This window comes from Henckelia pumila, chromosome 2 (genome assembly GCF_033568475.1).
Source record: "Henckelia pumila isolate YLH828 chromosome 2, ASM3356847v2, whole genome shotgun sequence".
Classification (NCBI taxonomy): domain Eukaryota; kingdom Viridiplantae; phylum Streptophyta; class Magnoliopsida; order Lamiales; family Gesneriaceae; genus Henckelia; species Henckelia pumila.
Genome location: NC_133121.1, coordinates 177,809,808 through 177,827,708, shown reverse-complemented (window position 1 = coordinate 177,827,708; position 17,901 = coordinate 177,809,808). Strand labels below are relative to the sequence as shown.

The 17,901-nt window shown below is 34.9% G+C and overlaps 2 protein-coding genes across 2 annotated transcripts; one reads left to right on the top strand and one right to left on the bottom strand.

The window, feature by feature from the left end:
• The first annotated feature begins 12,021 nt into the window (after positions 1–12,021).
• Positions 12,022–12,756, top strand: LOC140883753 (photosystem II reaction center proteins PsbY, chloroplastic). The gene has a single exon (XM_073290339.1). The coding sequence runs from the start codon at positions 12,091–12,093 to the stop codon at positions 12,667–12,669; it is 579 nt and encodes a 192-aa protein (XP_073146440.1). The 5' UTR covers positions 12,022–12,090; the 3' UTR covers positions 12,670–12,756.
• A 973-nt stretch (positions 12,757–13,729) lies between these two features.
• Positions 13,730–17,216, bottom strand: LOC140879031 (E3 ubiquitin-protein ligase AIRP2-like). The gene is made up of 5 exons (XM_073282665.1): positions 16,566–17,216; positions 14,575–14,737; positions 14,348–14,414; positions 14,024–14,258; positions 13,730–13,940 (listed from the first exon to the last, which is right to left on the bottom strand). Exons 1-5 carry the CDS (start codon positions 16,652–16,654, stop codon positions 13,730–13,732), a joined length of 765 nt encoding a protein of 254 aa, XP_073138766.1. The 5' UTR covers positions 16,655–17,216.
• Between the last annotated feature and the right edge of the window lie 685 nt (positions 17,217–17,901).

The following is a 17,901-nucleotide window of genomic DNA, read 5'->3' as shown; positions in this document are numbered from 1 at the left end:
TTGGGGATTATGTAGGTGTGATTTTGGAGAAATTTAGGCTCAATTATTATGGATGTATGTATTATTATTGTTGTTGTTTTTGAGAAATATTATAGAGAATTATTGGATTGGCATTGCATGTTAAAAAATTATTACATATGGATGAGATGTGCTTCCATACATCATGGTTGTGGGGACCTCGGGTTGCTATCTCGTTTTAGGGCAGCTAATGATTAATTAAACAATTAATCAAACAATTAAAGAATAATAAATCAAGAGCATAAATTTTATTTTTTAAAAAAAAATTTCAGAGCCTCGCTCGATCGGGCAAAGTCAGCCGATCGAGCGAGCAAAAATATCAAATTATCGGGTCTGCACAAACATTGGCCTCGCTCGATCGGGAAAAATCTACCGATCGAGCGGACAATAAAAATCACATTTTTTGCCCAAGAATCACAAGCCTCGCTCGATCGGTAACTTTCACCCGATCGAGCGAGCTAACTTTTGCTCGAAATCTGCTGCTGATTTTTGCTGTCAAAACTTAGAACCATCTCAAATAACCTCAATAAAAATCGATCAAAAGCATGCTACAATATCTAGGAACATGCATATATCATTTACAACAACTTGAGCATCTAATCATGCGATTCTTACATCAAACAGATAATGTAAAAGGCATTAAATCATAAGCTACACTAAAGTCATAAGTGAGCTTCAAATCTCAATTCTTCTACTAGGTTTGATGTACTCTAATACATATTCGTTCAGCTATAAACCCGAGTCCTCACGTGCTAAGTCTCGCTCCCAAGCTGTCAATGTCATCTCAGACCAGCTCCTGCCCCATCTGTTGTGATGCACACATACAAAACAAAACAACAGCCGGATAAACTCCGGTGAGAAATTATTCTCAGTATAATCGACATATAAATGCGTTAAATAAATGCATATCAACTCTAAACATGTCAACTCAAAAATAGAGTAAACATAACGCATATATCGACTCAAAACTTCAAATCAATACTTCAATTTATATAGCGCGCTTATCTCAAGAATTGATTCATCTCACTTCATTGCCATCAAGATTCGTAAACCATCTTGACATGGATATCCATCTAACGAGTTCGTAAACGACTTGCAAATAAGGTTAACCGCAACCTTGGCATAGAATTAACTTAATATACAATCATATCAAAAGCAATAAAGATCCACTACCTGTGATGGATCGACAATAACATAAGTTCTACCTCAAGAACAAGTACTTAAACAAGTATGTGATTTGTTCGGGATAACTCAAGAATAGTCATTCTTGAGTTTCACAGTCCCTGACTCACGATGTCGTCATTATACCTTTCATTCTCGAGTTGACGATGTTCCACATCTGGATAGGAAGTACAACAACTCCTACAAGAATCTGATTATTCAAACCTCAATCCATCTTCAATCAAATTCACTTCAATCTTGATCACTTCTTCTTCGGTTTTAAGTTGAGGTTCTTGAGTCAATAGTCTCCTATTAAACTCTGAAACATATCATCAAAACATACATATCAAACTTCATTCTATTCAATCATTTCAGAACTGAATCAAAATCATCAATGTAGATTCAATCAACATCATTTCAAACTTCAACTTCTTCTTATTTGGTATAACTCGGAGTCTTGCATCGTTCGTCTTTCAAACGTGACTGAAACTGAGAAATAAAAATGCTATATCATTGCTAACATTTCACTAACATCTCAATTCAATCTTTGGTTATCAAAACTGATCCTAAAACATCAACCGGTGTTGTAGCGATTGAAAATCGGGAACCGACTCAGTATCGAATTCCTTTCTAATCAATTCAGTCATTCGTATCACTTATATCAGCTGAATTCATCATTCAATTCATCATATCAGCAGCTAAATATATCAAATGTAAGCTGGACATCATAACAAGTTCATTCCTTAGTTCATTTTCATTCCAGCTTCGATATCTAACGGCATACGAACTCAAGAACACAAACATCAAGTCATAATCTGATCTTTGCCAAATTTCGTTCTTCAAAACATGCCGAGATAACAAAATACTTACATCAAATCGAAGCCCTCGTCACAAGGATTCCAGAACATCTTTTGGAATTGAAATCGGACGAGCGGATCAAAAATCACGGTGATTTGAAAATCAAAACGCAAAAGGAATAAGAAGGGTTAGGCTTCCTCTGTTTCAACTTTCTGAATGTAATTTGAAATTACACGTTGCAAGCTGATTCATATAATTAAAATCAGATAAATTCAGATAAAATTGCAATTTAGTCCCTCAAATCTTCAATAATTGTAATTCAGTCCTCGACCTTCGTTTTAATTCAATTTCAATCCAAAATAATTTAAGAATATTAGAATTAAAATCGAAACTCTAAATATTCTCAAATTAAATATACTCGAATTAAAATTAAATAAATTCGGATTAAGTCAATAATCCCGGCCTTTTGCACTTTAGCCCTCGAATCTTCGATATTCTCCAATCAACCCCTGATCGGGTTTCATCTTCAAAATACATCTTCTTTAATTTCCGAAATATGGAATTTAATCTCAAATTCCATAAATATTCAAATCGAATATTTATTCTTTTAATTTAAGAATTCTCGAAATTTAATTCTCAAAATCCGTAAATTATCAAATTAAATATTTTCGACTCGGAAATTAAATCTATCATTTTCATAAATGCTCAAATCAATATTAGCCCATAATATGGAATTTAATTTTTAAATTCCATAATTAATAATTTTATATTTTCGGGCCTTACAATGGTAGTTGAAATCCCTCATTAAAAATATCATACGAGGATATTTGAGTACTTTTAGGAACAAATATTTGTAATATTTTTTGTATATTTTAAAACTTCCTTTGTATAATTATAAAAGGTAAGTTTTATGAAAAACGTTCTTACGTATCTATATCTGTGAGATGAGTAACTCGATTCATACATAGAGTGAAATGTGTTATTTTGTTCTGAGCTGGGTCGAAAGGAGATTCGTCTCACAAAACTAAACCGTGTGATGATCTCATGAGAATTTTTCTATATAATATTTTATCTCTTTAGGAAAAAAAATTATGCCTCCTACCGGTCAGTCCGATCCTACCCTGAAAATGGTCATTTGTAGTTAGGTATTGGACAACGTGAAAAATCAGATATGATTTATTATATATAATTTAATGAACACAATATCATGTAAAATGGAATAAATCCTATTTACCTTCCCACTTTTGAGTATTATTTTTTAATGACTTTCAAAACTTTATCAAGCAAATGAAATATTTTACTAGTACTTAACTAGTTTGTGCAATAATTAACCATGGGCCTTCAGCCCCCATTAAATTTTCTGGTATAATTAGGCTATTATGTTGAATTCTTGATAGAAACTCATTAACAGGGACGGACTCATAAAATTTTATTAGAGTGAGTATAATTTAATTATTGTTACTTTTCAAAATACTATTAAAATAAATATAAAAATTAGTTCTTATAACTTTTATCGAACAATTGTATCTTTAGATCAGCAGGTGGATTAGTAGTTTTTATAAAAATAAATTTAATTATTAAATTAAAGAAATCCATGTTTAAGAATCAGTGAGATTGTGAGAGGTTTGGACTAAATTAAAATGAGACATAATGTTAAAATTACTATTAAAAAACATTAGCTCCGTCTCAGCTTCCTAATTGTTCAAACAAAGAGTCAAATGTCCTCGAGGTGAACATGACGAGTGATGTCAAGCCATCAAGCTCGAGCGAGGTATGTATATAGTACAATATTATTTTTTAAGCATGAATGATGATGTGTGTACGTATATGACAGTGACGGACCTATATGGTTTCAAAAGGGTGCGACCGTCCCCCTGAAATTTTAAAAAAATTTAGTACTATATACATAATATTCATTTTTAAATATAAATTTAATCATGCAACTGCCTCCTTTAATTTTTATTTTTTAAAAAAAAACTTAGTACTATGCTTATAATATATATCTAAAATATTAATTTAATTTTATATTGATTACGATGAACTTTTATATTGAATAAGATAAGAATAACTTTATTTTAGACTTTAATAAATTTGACATTATGCTTTGTATTTTGTTCCATATATTTTTAAAGAAAGGGAAAAGCCTTTTGATGTGAACGTGATAAGGGAAAATTGCTTCATTTTGCTAAGGTATATCCATCAGACTTCTCTTTCGGTGCATTCCTCATTCCTGAGAAGCGTAGGCTCGGGCCGATGTTTATGGATGTAAGTCTATAGTTAATGCATCTTAGCACCAATTTCATAACTTTACATGTGAAACGACAATTAGTTCTATAAAGTTGCGCGGATTAGCGAGCTTGCTAAAAAAATAATTCAATCAAAGAAAATCAATTATATCATTTGGTAACATATTTACTTTTAAATCTAACAGTATTATTACCCGTTGCAACTGTAGAGAGTGTGTTTTCAACCATGAAAATTATAAAAACATCACTTTGTATTAGGTTGTGAGATGATATATTGTTAAATTAAATGATTGTTTGCTACCATGTATTGGGCGCGATGTTTGTTTGAGACATACAAATGATAATGAAGGGATTATTCAGCATTTTTGAAGTATGAAATTTCGGTGTGTGTTATTGTAAAAACATATGAAGTTAATATATGACATTTATTATATATATAGTTTGTGTAGTATTAATTTTATAAATTTATTAAATTCGTCCCTCTTGATTGAAAATCCTAGGTACGCCACTGCTGTATATGTATGCCTACGAACATTTATGTGAATTACATATCGTTTTTTTAAAAAATGAATTACATATCTTTTATTACATGCTATGTTTTCGATATATATCACGAATTCACGATATGATCGATTTACATGTTATGTATTTGATATTTGTTTGATTTGTATGTCATGATATGACCTATCGTTATTAATTTGGACTTTTTAAAAATTTTGCGATATGATTAAATATTCACATAAAATCATTTCATCACATCGATCACAAAAAAAACTGGAATATATATAATATATTATAAAAAAATACTAGAAGTACAACAAATCGTGTACAACGATATTTACAACAATAATATGGTGAGATTTTGCTATTTTATTGCAAGATTTTGTATTTAATGTATCGTGAGATTTTGATAAATTAAATTTTTGTATTGAATTTTTTGTGTTGTAAGATTTGTTGTACAAATTTCATTGTACATGTAGCATCACTCTAAATTATATAAGGATATTAATAATAATTAGAGGCCTTAATTATTTTGATTTCTTTAGTTTATTTATATTTAGTTACCTAGTTAAGAAAAATTGTGACTACAAATTCCTTTGTTATATTTGTGGTTTCATAGAGAATATAGCAATGTCAAAGGCTTCGAAGAGTACATTGCATGACCACCCCATATTCAAACACCACCCATTCTCCCTATATTAACCCTTCCTTCACACCAAATAGAAAACCAACCCCAAGAAAACGTACATTCATTCAAAAAATAAAAAAAAAATGGCACGACAAGCACTTTTCGTCATTGCTCTGATCTTCTTCACCGCCGTGGGGACGGCCTCGGCCTCCTCCGGCGCAGCTGCACCAGCCGCCAATACCGGGGATGCACCCGACCCATTTGACGAGACCGTGGTTGGTAACAGTGCTGGCGGCGTTGATGCAGCACCCGTTGGCGGGCCTGTTCCCGATGGTGCCTTCCCCGACGTCCCAACTGCCACCACCCCTGCCCCCTCGCCTACTAGCGGTGTCGTTGCGCTAGAATCCGCCACTGTTTTCGGCGTTGCGGCCGCAGTTGCTGGCTCGTTCTTCTTTTGAATCGATTCATAGGGAGGACATCGTGGGTTATTAATTATATTCGTGGTCTTGTTGTGTTCAATATATTGAGTTATTAGTTAAAAGTATTTTTGAATAAATTAATGAATATTATCAAATATATATCTTTTTGTTTTGTTTTTTTTTATTAAGAATACATATTTTTTTTCTTTTACCATTCTAATGTATGTTTTTTTTTAACTTTGCAATTCAATTCGAAAATTGGATACCCGTAATTTATACTGGGCCAAAATGGCTCTTTGGGCCAAATAAAATTGCAACTCGTGGCTTGTAAAAAAAGGGTTGACCCCGAAGGGACCCTATTTCACATGAGTCAGAGACCCATTGACTCATACGGAGGGTAAATCGAGGGATGTGCACGAGCGGCAGGGACCTGAAGGAGGGAGCACATGGCCCAATCCCCAGAGCATATCCCCACAATATTTCAGCAGGGAATATGCTCCACACGAGGATCGAACCCGCAACGCTGGGAAATTTTTTTCCACGTCACCTCAGGCCTTACCAACTCGCCTATGCCCTTGTGGGCGCAACTCGTGGCTTGTAGTTTTATATTGCTATGAGACTTATATTGTCATGTTCATCGTGACATCATATATACACCAGTAATATATACGCACACAAAAATTTTAATTTGGTGGAGTAGGTGAACTTTTGGCCAAAAGTTAGGAGTTCGATTCCCCTATCAATGCCTTGGACTAGCCAGTCGCACAGGGCTTGCCTAGTGCGGTTTACCTGGCTAGCGTAGTTTGCAGGTTTTTGTGTTAGTCCAGGGGTTTATCCAGTGCGTACTGAAAAATAGCGGCCGCCCACGTAATAAAAAAATTCATGTTTATGTGCATAAATAATCTATGTTACATTCAAATATAAATTAATATTTTTGTTATTTTTAAATTAGAAAAAATAAATATGAACGAGGATATTTATAAGTGGTAAATAAAAAATTTATTGAAATATGAAATTGTTGGGTTGTGAAACAAAAATTGTTATTGTGTATCTAATATATTTACTCTAGTGTGAAGTTAATTCAAGATGGAAGCCAACTGAAATTTGGCCAAACTGGATTTCTGGTGAGCTCTAGTATTTCGATGATATTTTACAGCTCAATGATGAAAATGATTAATCGCCAAGATGACTGCATAGAAGACTCACTTTGGAACATATTATATTTCACGTCAGTTGGAAAAAAATGGATGTTATCTAGATCAAACTGACGTCTCAAGACCAAAATGAATTGGATCAGTCGAGCAAGAAAACAAAAGCAGTTGACCTCTAGCAATTCTGGTATTTAGGCCATATCTTGTAGCTCGGTTATCCAAAAAGAACTATTCATCATGCGTTAGAAATCTAAGACAATGATCTACAAATCATATTCACAAGTCGAAGTCTGAATCGAAGTATAAGGAGCTGCTAAACTGCATTGATATTTTTGGTTCAGAACTGAAATTCCGCATAGCAGAATTTATGACATAGTCTGGTATTTTGAGCATATCTCTCTTCTATCAACTTGAAATGGAGTGATTCTTGATTTCATGGAAAGCTAAGATAAATGATACAACCTTCATGTTTATCACTTTGCCCAGAATCAACGAATCAAGAGATATAACACTCAACTGAAGCATATTCACTCGACTGTTTTTGTGTTCAACTGTTTTAGAGCAGGTCTGGTATTTTGAACTTAACTCTCTCATTTAAAATTCAAATTGAGTGATTCTTGATGTTATGGAAAGCCAAGACAAGGGGATACAACTTTTATGTTCGTCATTATGCCCAGGTATCAACGGATCATGCCAAACTACATCTAATTTAGCAATTTAGTTTAACTTGCTCAACTACTACCAAACTGAAGCTTGTTCAACTGCTATCAAACTGAGGTTTGCTCAAATGCTACAGTACCTAAAGTACTACAATACTTTAGTTTTAGTTTCGCACCTAAGTTCAGTTGAGCTCCAAGTTCAATTTCGCACCAAAAGTCAGTTACGCTCCAAAGTTCAGTTGCACTCGAACAGTACAAAAATCTTCTAACAACTCTATATCTGTGTTTAACGGATATATCATTATTGGAGTCTATAAATACAACATCTTGAGATCAAATAAAAGCATTTGAATGGGGATTCAAATGTAGAGGACAGCTAAGCAGCTTATCAGCTAAGTTAAGAGCAAAGCTCAAGGTGTGAAGAACAAGAAGAAAGATGAGCATTCACAGCCAACTCCTTCACACCTAGGGATGGGAAAAAAATATCGAAATGTCGAAATACCGAAGATATCGTACCGAAAAAATACCGAATTTACCGAATTTTTGGTATACCAAAAATTTCGGTACGGTACGGTATCGATACCGAATTTTTCGGTATGGTAACGGTATGACATTTCAAAATTTCGGTATATAAAGGTATACCGAAATACCGAAAATTATTTTTAAAAAATAAAAATATATAATATTTATAAACAATAAATTTAATTTTTTTAAAAAAAATATATGATTTTTTTATGTATAAAATGGTATATCGGTATACCGTAAAATTTCGATATAATCGATATGCTATTTATATGTACCAAAAATTTCGGTATACCAATTTTTGGTATATCAAAAATTTCGGTACGATATCGGTATACATTTTTTTATACCGTAATTTTCGGTACGGTATATGGTATGAGATTTTTGGTACGGTACGGTACGGTATGCCATCCCTATTCACACCAAACTCAGTTTACAGAACACTCTTCTATGTTCAATATTTTTGTATATCAGTTGAAGAGAGCTCACTTTCACACATACAAGAGATGTGTTTTGAATGATTAATTGAGTGAGAGTCTTAACACAAAGACATTAAAGATTGTGTTTTTATTCTTGACATAAAAGACGCTAAATATTATGCGAATTGTGAGGTTGCGACCTACAATCGAGTGACTAGGAGTTCTAAGATAGACAGTAGGTAAGTTCTTGGAGTAGGTTTGTACAAATGAGTTATATAAATCAAAGTCTTCTAGTACTATCCTTCCGAGGAGGAAGAAAGGGTGTCGTAGGAGATTGAGATCCGAACATCAATAAACAAATGAGTGTCTCTTTATTAATTATCACATTTACTTTACTTTTGCTACTGTTTTTAAGATGCGTTGTTGAAGTATTTTATGTGTTCTTCATATACCAAAATATTGCATTTAAAGTGTTTGATAAAATGTTTCAACTAAACTGTTGTCATCATTTCAACTTGCATCTTCTTCAAATGATTTACAAAATGTTAATAGGTTTCTACGAATGAGTTTTGAGTATCTTCCGCTTGGTTTAAAAATAAAACTCGATTTAATTCATCGATGTTCAATATTTCAAGAACCGAGCTATTGTAGCTCAAATTATTTTTAAACTTGTGTATTTTTCCCCAACCCGATCCTAACAGAAATTAGAGACATTTTTGTCTATCTATTAAAGTTATAAAATTAATTACTTTGAACGATTGACGCATTATTATATATAGTAAGACATAAAATATTTTTAGGTTAACTGAGATAGTTGAATGTGTGAAACTTGAGGTCAATGTCTGAAGCTTATAAAAATCATTCTATGTTTGATCTTGCTTGCAGTCCTCTACATGTTTATCTGATGTGTGTGAGTGATTTGTGATGGGCTGTTATCGAGCTACCAAAACTTAAATTTCTACTCCCAAATAAAATGAGTGTAATGATGAGCAGAATCGAATCCATAGAAAATGGGGATTTATCTCTTTCGAGGAGTTAAAAAAGGGGGATTTTTAGTATTTTATAATAATGATAAATAAATAAAATATCAAATGAGAAATAAATAATTGATGAATTATAAAATTCAATTTTACCAAACTCTGATTCAAGAGATTCCAATATTCAATTGTATCACTATTTATCCGCCAACAAATAATTTATTCATGCAGTTTCTAGCAATTAAGATAATAGGGATAGCTACTAAAATTCTTATGTTTTTCTAATTTAATTGACCAAACCCAACATCCAATCAAAACTTATCAATAATCAACTGGCACGATAGTGTTTCATATATTGATTAAAAATAGCTTTTTTGCTTTGAGAAAACAGTTAATCCTGAAAATCTAACAATCGAGATAATTGCAATTGATAAATTCATTTTCATTGATTTATCTAGATCAAATATGTTATGATAGCACAACACACCTAATATATCGCTACTTAAGTACCAATCGTTCATTACAATTACGGATCACTGAATTCATGGATAGCAATAGAAAGACACAAATCAAATTAATTAATCACTCTAATTGGCATGCATCTTTTATAACAATAAAACATAAATCAATAAATACTTAAAAAAATGAGAATATTATTGTAAACACAAAATCTCACAGTGATAAAATTGAAATAAAATAAAATATCTCTTGAATCAGAAATAGAATCTTAACCAACATAGTTGGCTTCATAATCTCCATGAAAATTCAAAAGATGAAAAATAAGGTTATGGAGTAGAAAAAGACTCTGGCGGCTTTTTTATGTGTTTCACGTTTAAGCATGAGATTAAAGTCCAAAAAAGAGCCCCAAAATAAAATAAAAATATAATCAAAGATAAAGTCTATCACTAAGGAAATCTAGAGTTTTTTTGGAATAAAACTCCTTATCCCAATAATATTATCTTATTTTCAAAAGTTTTCCAAAGATTGAATACCATAATTAGGGCTCCTAAAATATGATATTTTTTCTAAATTTTCGAGCTCTTATTAATGCAATTTTAGCTGGTGCAGTTGTCATAATTCGTGTCCACGCCATGTGCGAAATCCTCTTCTGGTTTCACTGCTTCAATTTCCGGTGTGTCCACGCCTTGTTTCATGACTTCTTCTTTATTGGTCTTTCTTTCAAAATTCCATCTTAGCAATTTCAAATGTGATAAAAATTAGCATTTTTAGCCCGATTTTTTTTCCAAGGTAATAAAACTTGCTCTTAGTACAAAATAACACAAAAATAATAAATTAAGAACATTAAAGGGCGCTCTTTTATGTAATGAGCTGGGTGCGTCCCACTGCTTCTGGCCCATCTGGCCTTCTGCTCTAGGACAGGACCATACTCATGGCCTTCTCCAAGTGGTACCAGATCAAGTGGTACCAGGGATCAAAAGAATTTTTACTTAAGCCTGGTGGTATAAGTTCGATCCCTAGGAGGGAAAAAAACTCTCCCAGCCAGATGAGGAGAAGGGCCTGAGCCCCCAGAACAGAAGGTCAGATGAGTCAGAAGCAGTGAGACACACCTAACCCATTACAAAGACAGTCTTATAAGATTTTTTTTTTATTATACATGCATGAGTAAATAGTAATAGCCACTTACTTATATTCACCCTCCATTTACATGAATGAATGACAAAAAATAATTGAAAATAATCATATTCAAACAATCAATTCACCCTCAATTCCTCCATTTACATGAATGAATGACAAAAATAATTGAAAATAATCATATTCAAACAATCAATTCACCCTCAATTTACAAAAATGCTACATCTCGACTTGAGATGTTATCCTCCAATACCAAGTATCTCGATGAAATACGTTCAATTTTTTTATTTTTCACATGAATAACACTATAAGTCATATAAAAATAAATCTCATATTTTTATTGTGTCATATAATTATATTTTAAATCGGCTAAATATCAACCTTAGGAGACATTTTTTCGGATTGAAATTTTTGGTAAACCAATTGAACTACTATGTTCTCACGATCAATTTTATTTATCATCATGTGATTGATAATTAACTACTATCACTGTTAAATTTTTTTATAATTACGAGATTATGAAAATTACCTCGTGATATGCACGAGTGTTTAACAACATAACTTTAAAAACTCGACAATGATATCAGTTCTTAATTTATTAATTACATGATTTACACGATAATGACTAACATTAATCGTAACGCAGTTAAATATAAAAAGTTACGTGACTAAAAACATTCGACCCTAATACACCCCGGAGTAAAATTATCATTTTGCCATGAACAAAATATCAAGATATTTTTTAGAAGAAAACATATGAAGATGAGAAAGAATTGTTTGTGATAAGAAAACAATAGTGGGATAATCTAATATGAGGTATATATTTTAGGGCTCCCAACCTTTGGATAAGAGTTAGAATCCAGCTGTCACACTCTCATTGGTCCTCAAATTTCCTCCCTTTGGCTTCATCCGGCCACAAAAATTCTCAAAGAACTGCAAAATCTTGAGCATTCCACTATTCCAATCTTTGGCCAAAAGAGCAGAAGAATCACTCGACAATGGCGGCAGCTACAATGGCTACAACAATGGCGATGCTCGGCGCCAAATGCCACACCACTAAGGCCTTCAACCCCTTCTGCAAGCCCGCGAAGCCGGCCGTCTCTCTTCTCTCCCTGCAGAAGCTCCCCAAGCTGCCGGAGAACACCGCGGCGCTCACCGGGACCGCCCTCGCCGGAGCCATATTCTCCTCCCTCTCCGCCGTGGAGCCGGCCCTCGCTGTCCAGCAGCTGGCGGAGATAGCCGACGGGGACAACCGTGGCTTGGCCCTTTTGATCCCGATCATCCCTGCTATACTCTGGGTTCTCTACAACATCTTGCAGCCGGCGCTCAATCAGCTCAACAAGATGAACAGCTCCAAAGTGGTGATCTTCGGGATCGGGCTTGGAGGGCTTGCCGCGACCGGGCTCTTCCACCCGGCGGACGCCTCCGCCGCATCCGGCGAGATGACCGTGATTGGAGAAGCCGTGTCCGACAGCAGGGGCCAGCTGCTGTTGTTCGTCATCACACCTGCGATTCTTTGGGTGCTGTACAATATCTTGCAACCAGCTCTGAACCAGATCAACAAGATGAGATCTTGAGAAAAAGTGTATAAAAATAGTTTGTATGAGTATGGATTGCCTGTAATTGTACTCTTTTTCTTGAATCAAAGCTTTTCTTGAACATAATATCTTGTTGATTAATTTGATAAATGATGCTGAATTTTGCAAGTGAAGTGAAGTTTTCGTTCATTGATGGAAATATATATTTAGTAGATTTGAATTTATGAAGTTATCTGAACGATGAACGATCTATACATCGATTTGTGTGACACTTTGGTGACTTTGCATGGGTAAACATCAAGAACTTGAGAGGTTCCGAGGGAGAAGGTGTAAGGTTGAGCCGAGCCTCCTATAGAGAGGCATTTGGTATCAAACTTTTGTCAAATCTTTATTGGGGCTTTTGGTTTATCTAATCTCGATCAAATCTTAGACCAACTCGGTTTGAATGACCCAAGAGTTGCTAGAGTGCTTTGGGCATTAATACAGTTTGATCAAGCTTGCCAACACCACGAGCATTGTCACCCTCGAATCCAGGATTTTAGGTTTGAAATGTTTCTCCTCTTCAGCTACATCGAAGGTGGAGCCACGGGATGGTCCTCTATAACAGGCTTACAGCACGCGAGCGCCAAGCACAAAGGCAAGGGAACGCCCCGGGCGATCTGCCACAGTGCATGCACATCGCCCCTGCCATTTATTCACTGCTTCGGACTACAAGAACAATACCTATATAAAATATAACACACAGGCTTATTGCAGGTAAGTTTTGCAGTCAAAGAGTCTACAGTCACCAAAAAAACACCGTGCATGTGATTCGTGAACTGCGGAAAGGCAGCTATCTAAGCATCTAAAGATCAATGGCAACTTACAGGCCTAATAGCAAACACACTGGCAAGAGCATTTCAAATTACATTCAAAATATAGGTGCAACTTAGATAATATAATTGTTTTATAGTTAGATACATTGATATGTTTGTTTACGAACACTGCACAGACTATGCGTGGTTATTACAACATTAGAGATACCTTTCTTTACCAGACAGTACTCTATGTATAGTACATTAAAGGTCGGCTTCCTATACATCCTTCATCGCATTCAGAGTCATATCAAGTATTCATAATACTTCTGGAACATAATCTCAGGCACAACTTTAGGGAGGTTCTTGATATAAAGAAAGAAATTCTGCAAGTCTTCCGTGAAAATAGCCGCAGGGTCTGCAACTTCATCCTTGCTAGTCAGGTACCATAAATCTGTTGGCTCGAGCCCTTCTAGGTTGTCACGGCAAAAGGGGCAGGATTCTGATCTCGAGATCCTGAAAAGTATGGAGGATATAGGCAGAGAAAAGAGATGCCATTTATCAACATCAGGAATATGTACAGAGATCGTGTTATTTACCATTTATAGTAGCAGTTCGAGCACATCGAATGGTAGCAATCAGGCAAGACGATTTCGGCCTGAGCAACTAAGCATATTCCACATTCCCCGTCTTTCAGAGGATCTGAGCTCGAAGATTCACCTCGCTTTTCCTGTCTCTTCTTGTTGGTGCTTTCCGAGACAAGATTAGCAGCATTAGTGCCATCCAGTTTCGCCATGTCAGAATGTAGTTGCTCGAGTAACGGTAATATAATACCTACAGTTTGTTTTTCAAGAAACTTGTAAATATCTGCATACTTGAAACTGAATATTTTTCCGAGGTAAGCAAACAGATAAGTTGGCAACCGTAGAAGTCACTGATGGATGCTTTCCTCGCACATGTTGAAATTTTTGGAGTTCCATCTTCGAACACCTACAAGCGCATGCAAGAGGCTTGCAAATCAAACAGTGTTCTACATAAAACGGAAAATGAACCGACTCGAAACAAATTTGCTTACGTTTTTACGTGCTTTAACCAACCAGTGACACATAATGTTGGAAAATGGAAGAACGTCAAATAACGTCTGTCTTACCTTACAAATAAGGATGTAACTAAGATTCAGATATCGTGGCGAGATACACGAGCAAGAACATTCCATCCATTGTATTAAATGCAAAAGGAGGGGTGCAATGTCATTGTAGACCAGTTTCATCTCCAGACGAGTACCACTCCTAGCTCTCGGAATTGCAGCAGCCCTGTGAATATTCATGGCATTATTTCTACTTCAACGTCATACCATCGAAACAAAAAGAGATAGCGTTAAGCCGCTAACGTAACAAAACATGGAATGAACATTGACAAATTCTGACAGCTAACATCTAAGCCAGTAATCGTCATAATTCACCCAAGTACAGCGCCGACAAAACAAGATTCGCTTCTAACGGATTTAAATTCAGCAGACAAATCAATCACATTAATTACGACAATTCGACTACCATCCATTTCACGAATATGGGGGTGACACAATAGGAAGAATTCATGCTACTATATCGAAACAAAAATAACGGTGCTGACGAAACAGAACACGGAATGAGCACTACAAAATTTTTGACAGCTAGTGTCTAAGCCAGTAATCGTCATGATTCATCCAAGTACGGCGCCGACGAAAGTAGATTCGCTATTATCATATTTCAGCTGACAAAGCAACCACATTAATTGCCACAATTCGACTCCCGTCCATTTCACAAATATGAAGTAGACATGAAAAGGAATAATTTATACTGTTATATCGAAACATAAACAAAAAAAGATGACACCGATGTAACAAAACATGTAATGAGCATAAACAAATTTTGACTGCTAGTGTCGACGCCAGTAATCGTCACCATTCACCCAAGAATGGTTCCGACAAAACTAGATTCGCAATTAACGGATACTTGCGCCGACAAAACTAGATTCGCAATTAACGGATTTAAATTCAGCAGACAAAGCAAACACATTAATTGTGATAGTTCAAATCCCATCCATTTCACAAATATGAATTTGACACCAAAGGAAGACTCGATGTAAAGCATCCAACCCTACGACATAGATCCTCACCCAAAGACAATCCTAGACATAAGCTATGTTCATAATGTTATGGTACATAAAGCTTTTTTTTTTTTTCTCATGCATTTTTCAGAACTCCATGCATGTTCCTCAAACCTAATATTATGATTATTGTTGGAATGCCTGTGTCAATTTTACCACTTTATATTTAGGCTGTATCATTTTTCTGAAGCCAACGCCGACCAAAAAAGGAAGGGCATTTACTGAGAAGGTAAGAGGAAAGTCGTTCCTCGAAATATTGCGGCTATTAGGAATGACAGGTCTCAATCACCGATCCGCATTTTGACCAGGCGTAAATAAAAATGCTGATCTACAATACAAACGAGAGGAGAAGCAAGGCAGGAGAGGCAATGAGTACTTAGTAAACAGAATAATTTGTGGGAACTGAAGGAAGCTATAGCTGCTTGAATACTAATACAGAATTGGACAAAATTTTATTTCTTACACCCTCTTTCCTTTAAAGATTTAGCAACACATGCCTCTAAGGATGTGTCCTAATCAGATGATCAAAGCTCGAAACAAGAGAAAAGAGAGCTTTCATCAATAATTTTGCATTCAACTAAGTAACTTACCAAATAATAAAACTGTAAACTCACATTCCAACTAGCGGTGCCAATGTGAAATTGTAGATCAAGAAATTGGAAAAATAAACAAAATCAGATGAGTCAAAACACATATCAAACTAAATACAAACATAGTTAAACTTCACTTGGGCTCATATACCCCACCAGCTTGAAAAACAACAATTTCTAAAATTTTAACCCAAGATTTGCCATCAGAAGAGAACAGAACAAAAATCCCCAAGTTCAATCACTGTGTCATTAACCCCTCGGCTCATTACCACACTATATTCAGCAACATAATAAAGATACAGCAACACATCAAGTACAAACGTGCATGCCAAGAAAAGAAGGGTCACCATCAAAACCAAAATAGTCAAAATCCCAGATCAAAGTAGCCGAAATGTAGACTCACAGAGCATTTGCATGTTCAACGTTTGCCTCAATATCGTCCAACGCTTGCCTGAAAGACTTCCTCGGTTCTTGGCAGCAAATGTTCTCCATTTTCTTCTTCTTCTTCTTCTTCTTCTTCTTCTTCTTCTTCTTCTTCTTCTTCTACACTCACTCAATCATAATTCTTTAGTAAGATTCTAGCTCAGTTCTCACCCTCGAAATGCCTCCTCTTTCTGCACTATAAAAACACCAGAAAAGACCCGAAAATCGCCCTTTTAAAGGCAACCCTCCAAGCTGCGAGAAGCACAATACCTCGTATTTTTTCAAGAGACGTAATGCCATAAATTCTTCCATACAAGACAACCGAATGCTGAGAAAGGAAAGAGAAACCGATCAAAAATAATTTCTTTTTCTCTTTTTTCTCTCAGGGGTGTCTTTTTATTTCAAGCTTCTGACTTTATTCGCGCCATCTTTCAACCAAAAATCGTGGCTTTTTCCTCAACAAAAACTCGGGTTTTGGTTTGGTGAGACAGAAGAATTTATTACGGTGGAGGAAGAGGTTGAGGGTCCTCGGATTGAAGATGGAGTGGTTTGTTTCTAGTTACAAATGGTAATGCATCACCCGATGTTTTCATCACTCTCTCTGTTTCTTTCTTACCAAAGCCTCAATAAATGTGCGATCGGAGCGGTGCTGTGTTTCTTGCGAGGTAGCCGAGATATTTGGTTGAAATTTAACCATAGATGAATATGAGAGGCTTAAACAAATATTTGTTAATCGAGTTCCAAAAGTATTATTTAAAGAATTCGAGTAGTCGTTGAGTTCTTGAAGCATTTTTCTTTGCTGTTTTTTTTGAGTTTTTTCATCATTACTATATATTTAATAGCATTTTTTTTTATGAAAATGGAAAGTGTGGTTTTAGTAATACAAGATTAGTTACTCTAAGACTTGAAAAAAATTATATATTTGGATAAGATATGGAAGGCTAACTAATCGAATCGAGTCGAGTCGAGTCGAATAATAGTAAAAAATAAAGGCTTAAATTCAGCTTGAATTGAGTATATTCGAGTTCGATATCGATTTGGAGCTCGAAGATTTCAAATAGTTTAGATCGAGCTCGGCTCAAAATTAAGTTGGAGTTCGGTTCAAAATATTCGCATCTATTCATGAACTATTCGAATTATTGCTCGGATATTAAGGTTCGAAAGTAAAAGTTCGAAATGTATGTATATTTATTATATCATTATATTATATTATCGCGAACTATCAAACAAAATAATTTTGACTCGAAAAAAGTTTGAACATTTTCATATTCGACTCAAGTGCGATAAGTTCGAATACTACTCAATTATTTAGAGCT

Excerpts from the sequence above, each read along its gene's own strand:
- LOC140879031 (XM_073282665.1), bottom strand. The coding sequence starts at position 16,654 with ATGGAGAACATTTGCTGCCAAGAACCGAGGAAGTCTTTCAGGCAAGCG. Across the intron at positions 14,415-14,574 it reads GTTACATCCTTATTTGTAAG|GTGTTCGAAGATGGAACTCC; the intron begins GTAAGACAGACG and ends ATGCGCTTGTAG. Across the intron at positions 13,941-14,023 it reads TCGAACTGCTACTATAAATG|GATCTCGAGATCAGAATCCT; the intron begins GTAAATAACACG and ends CATACTTTTCAG.
- LOC140883753 (XM_073290339.1), top strand. The coding sequence starts at position 12,091 with ATGGCGGCAGCTACAATGGCTACAACAATGGCGATGCTCGGCGCCAAA.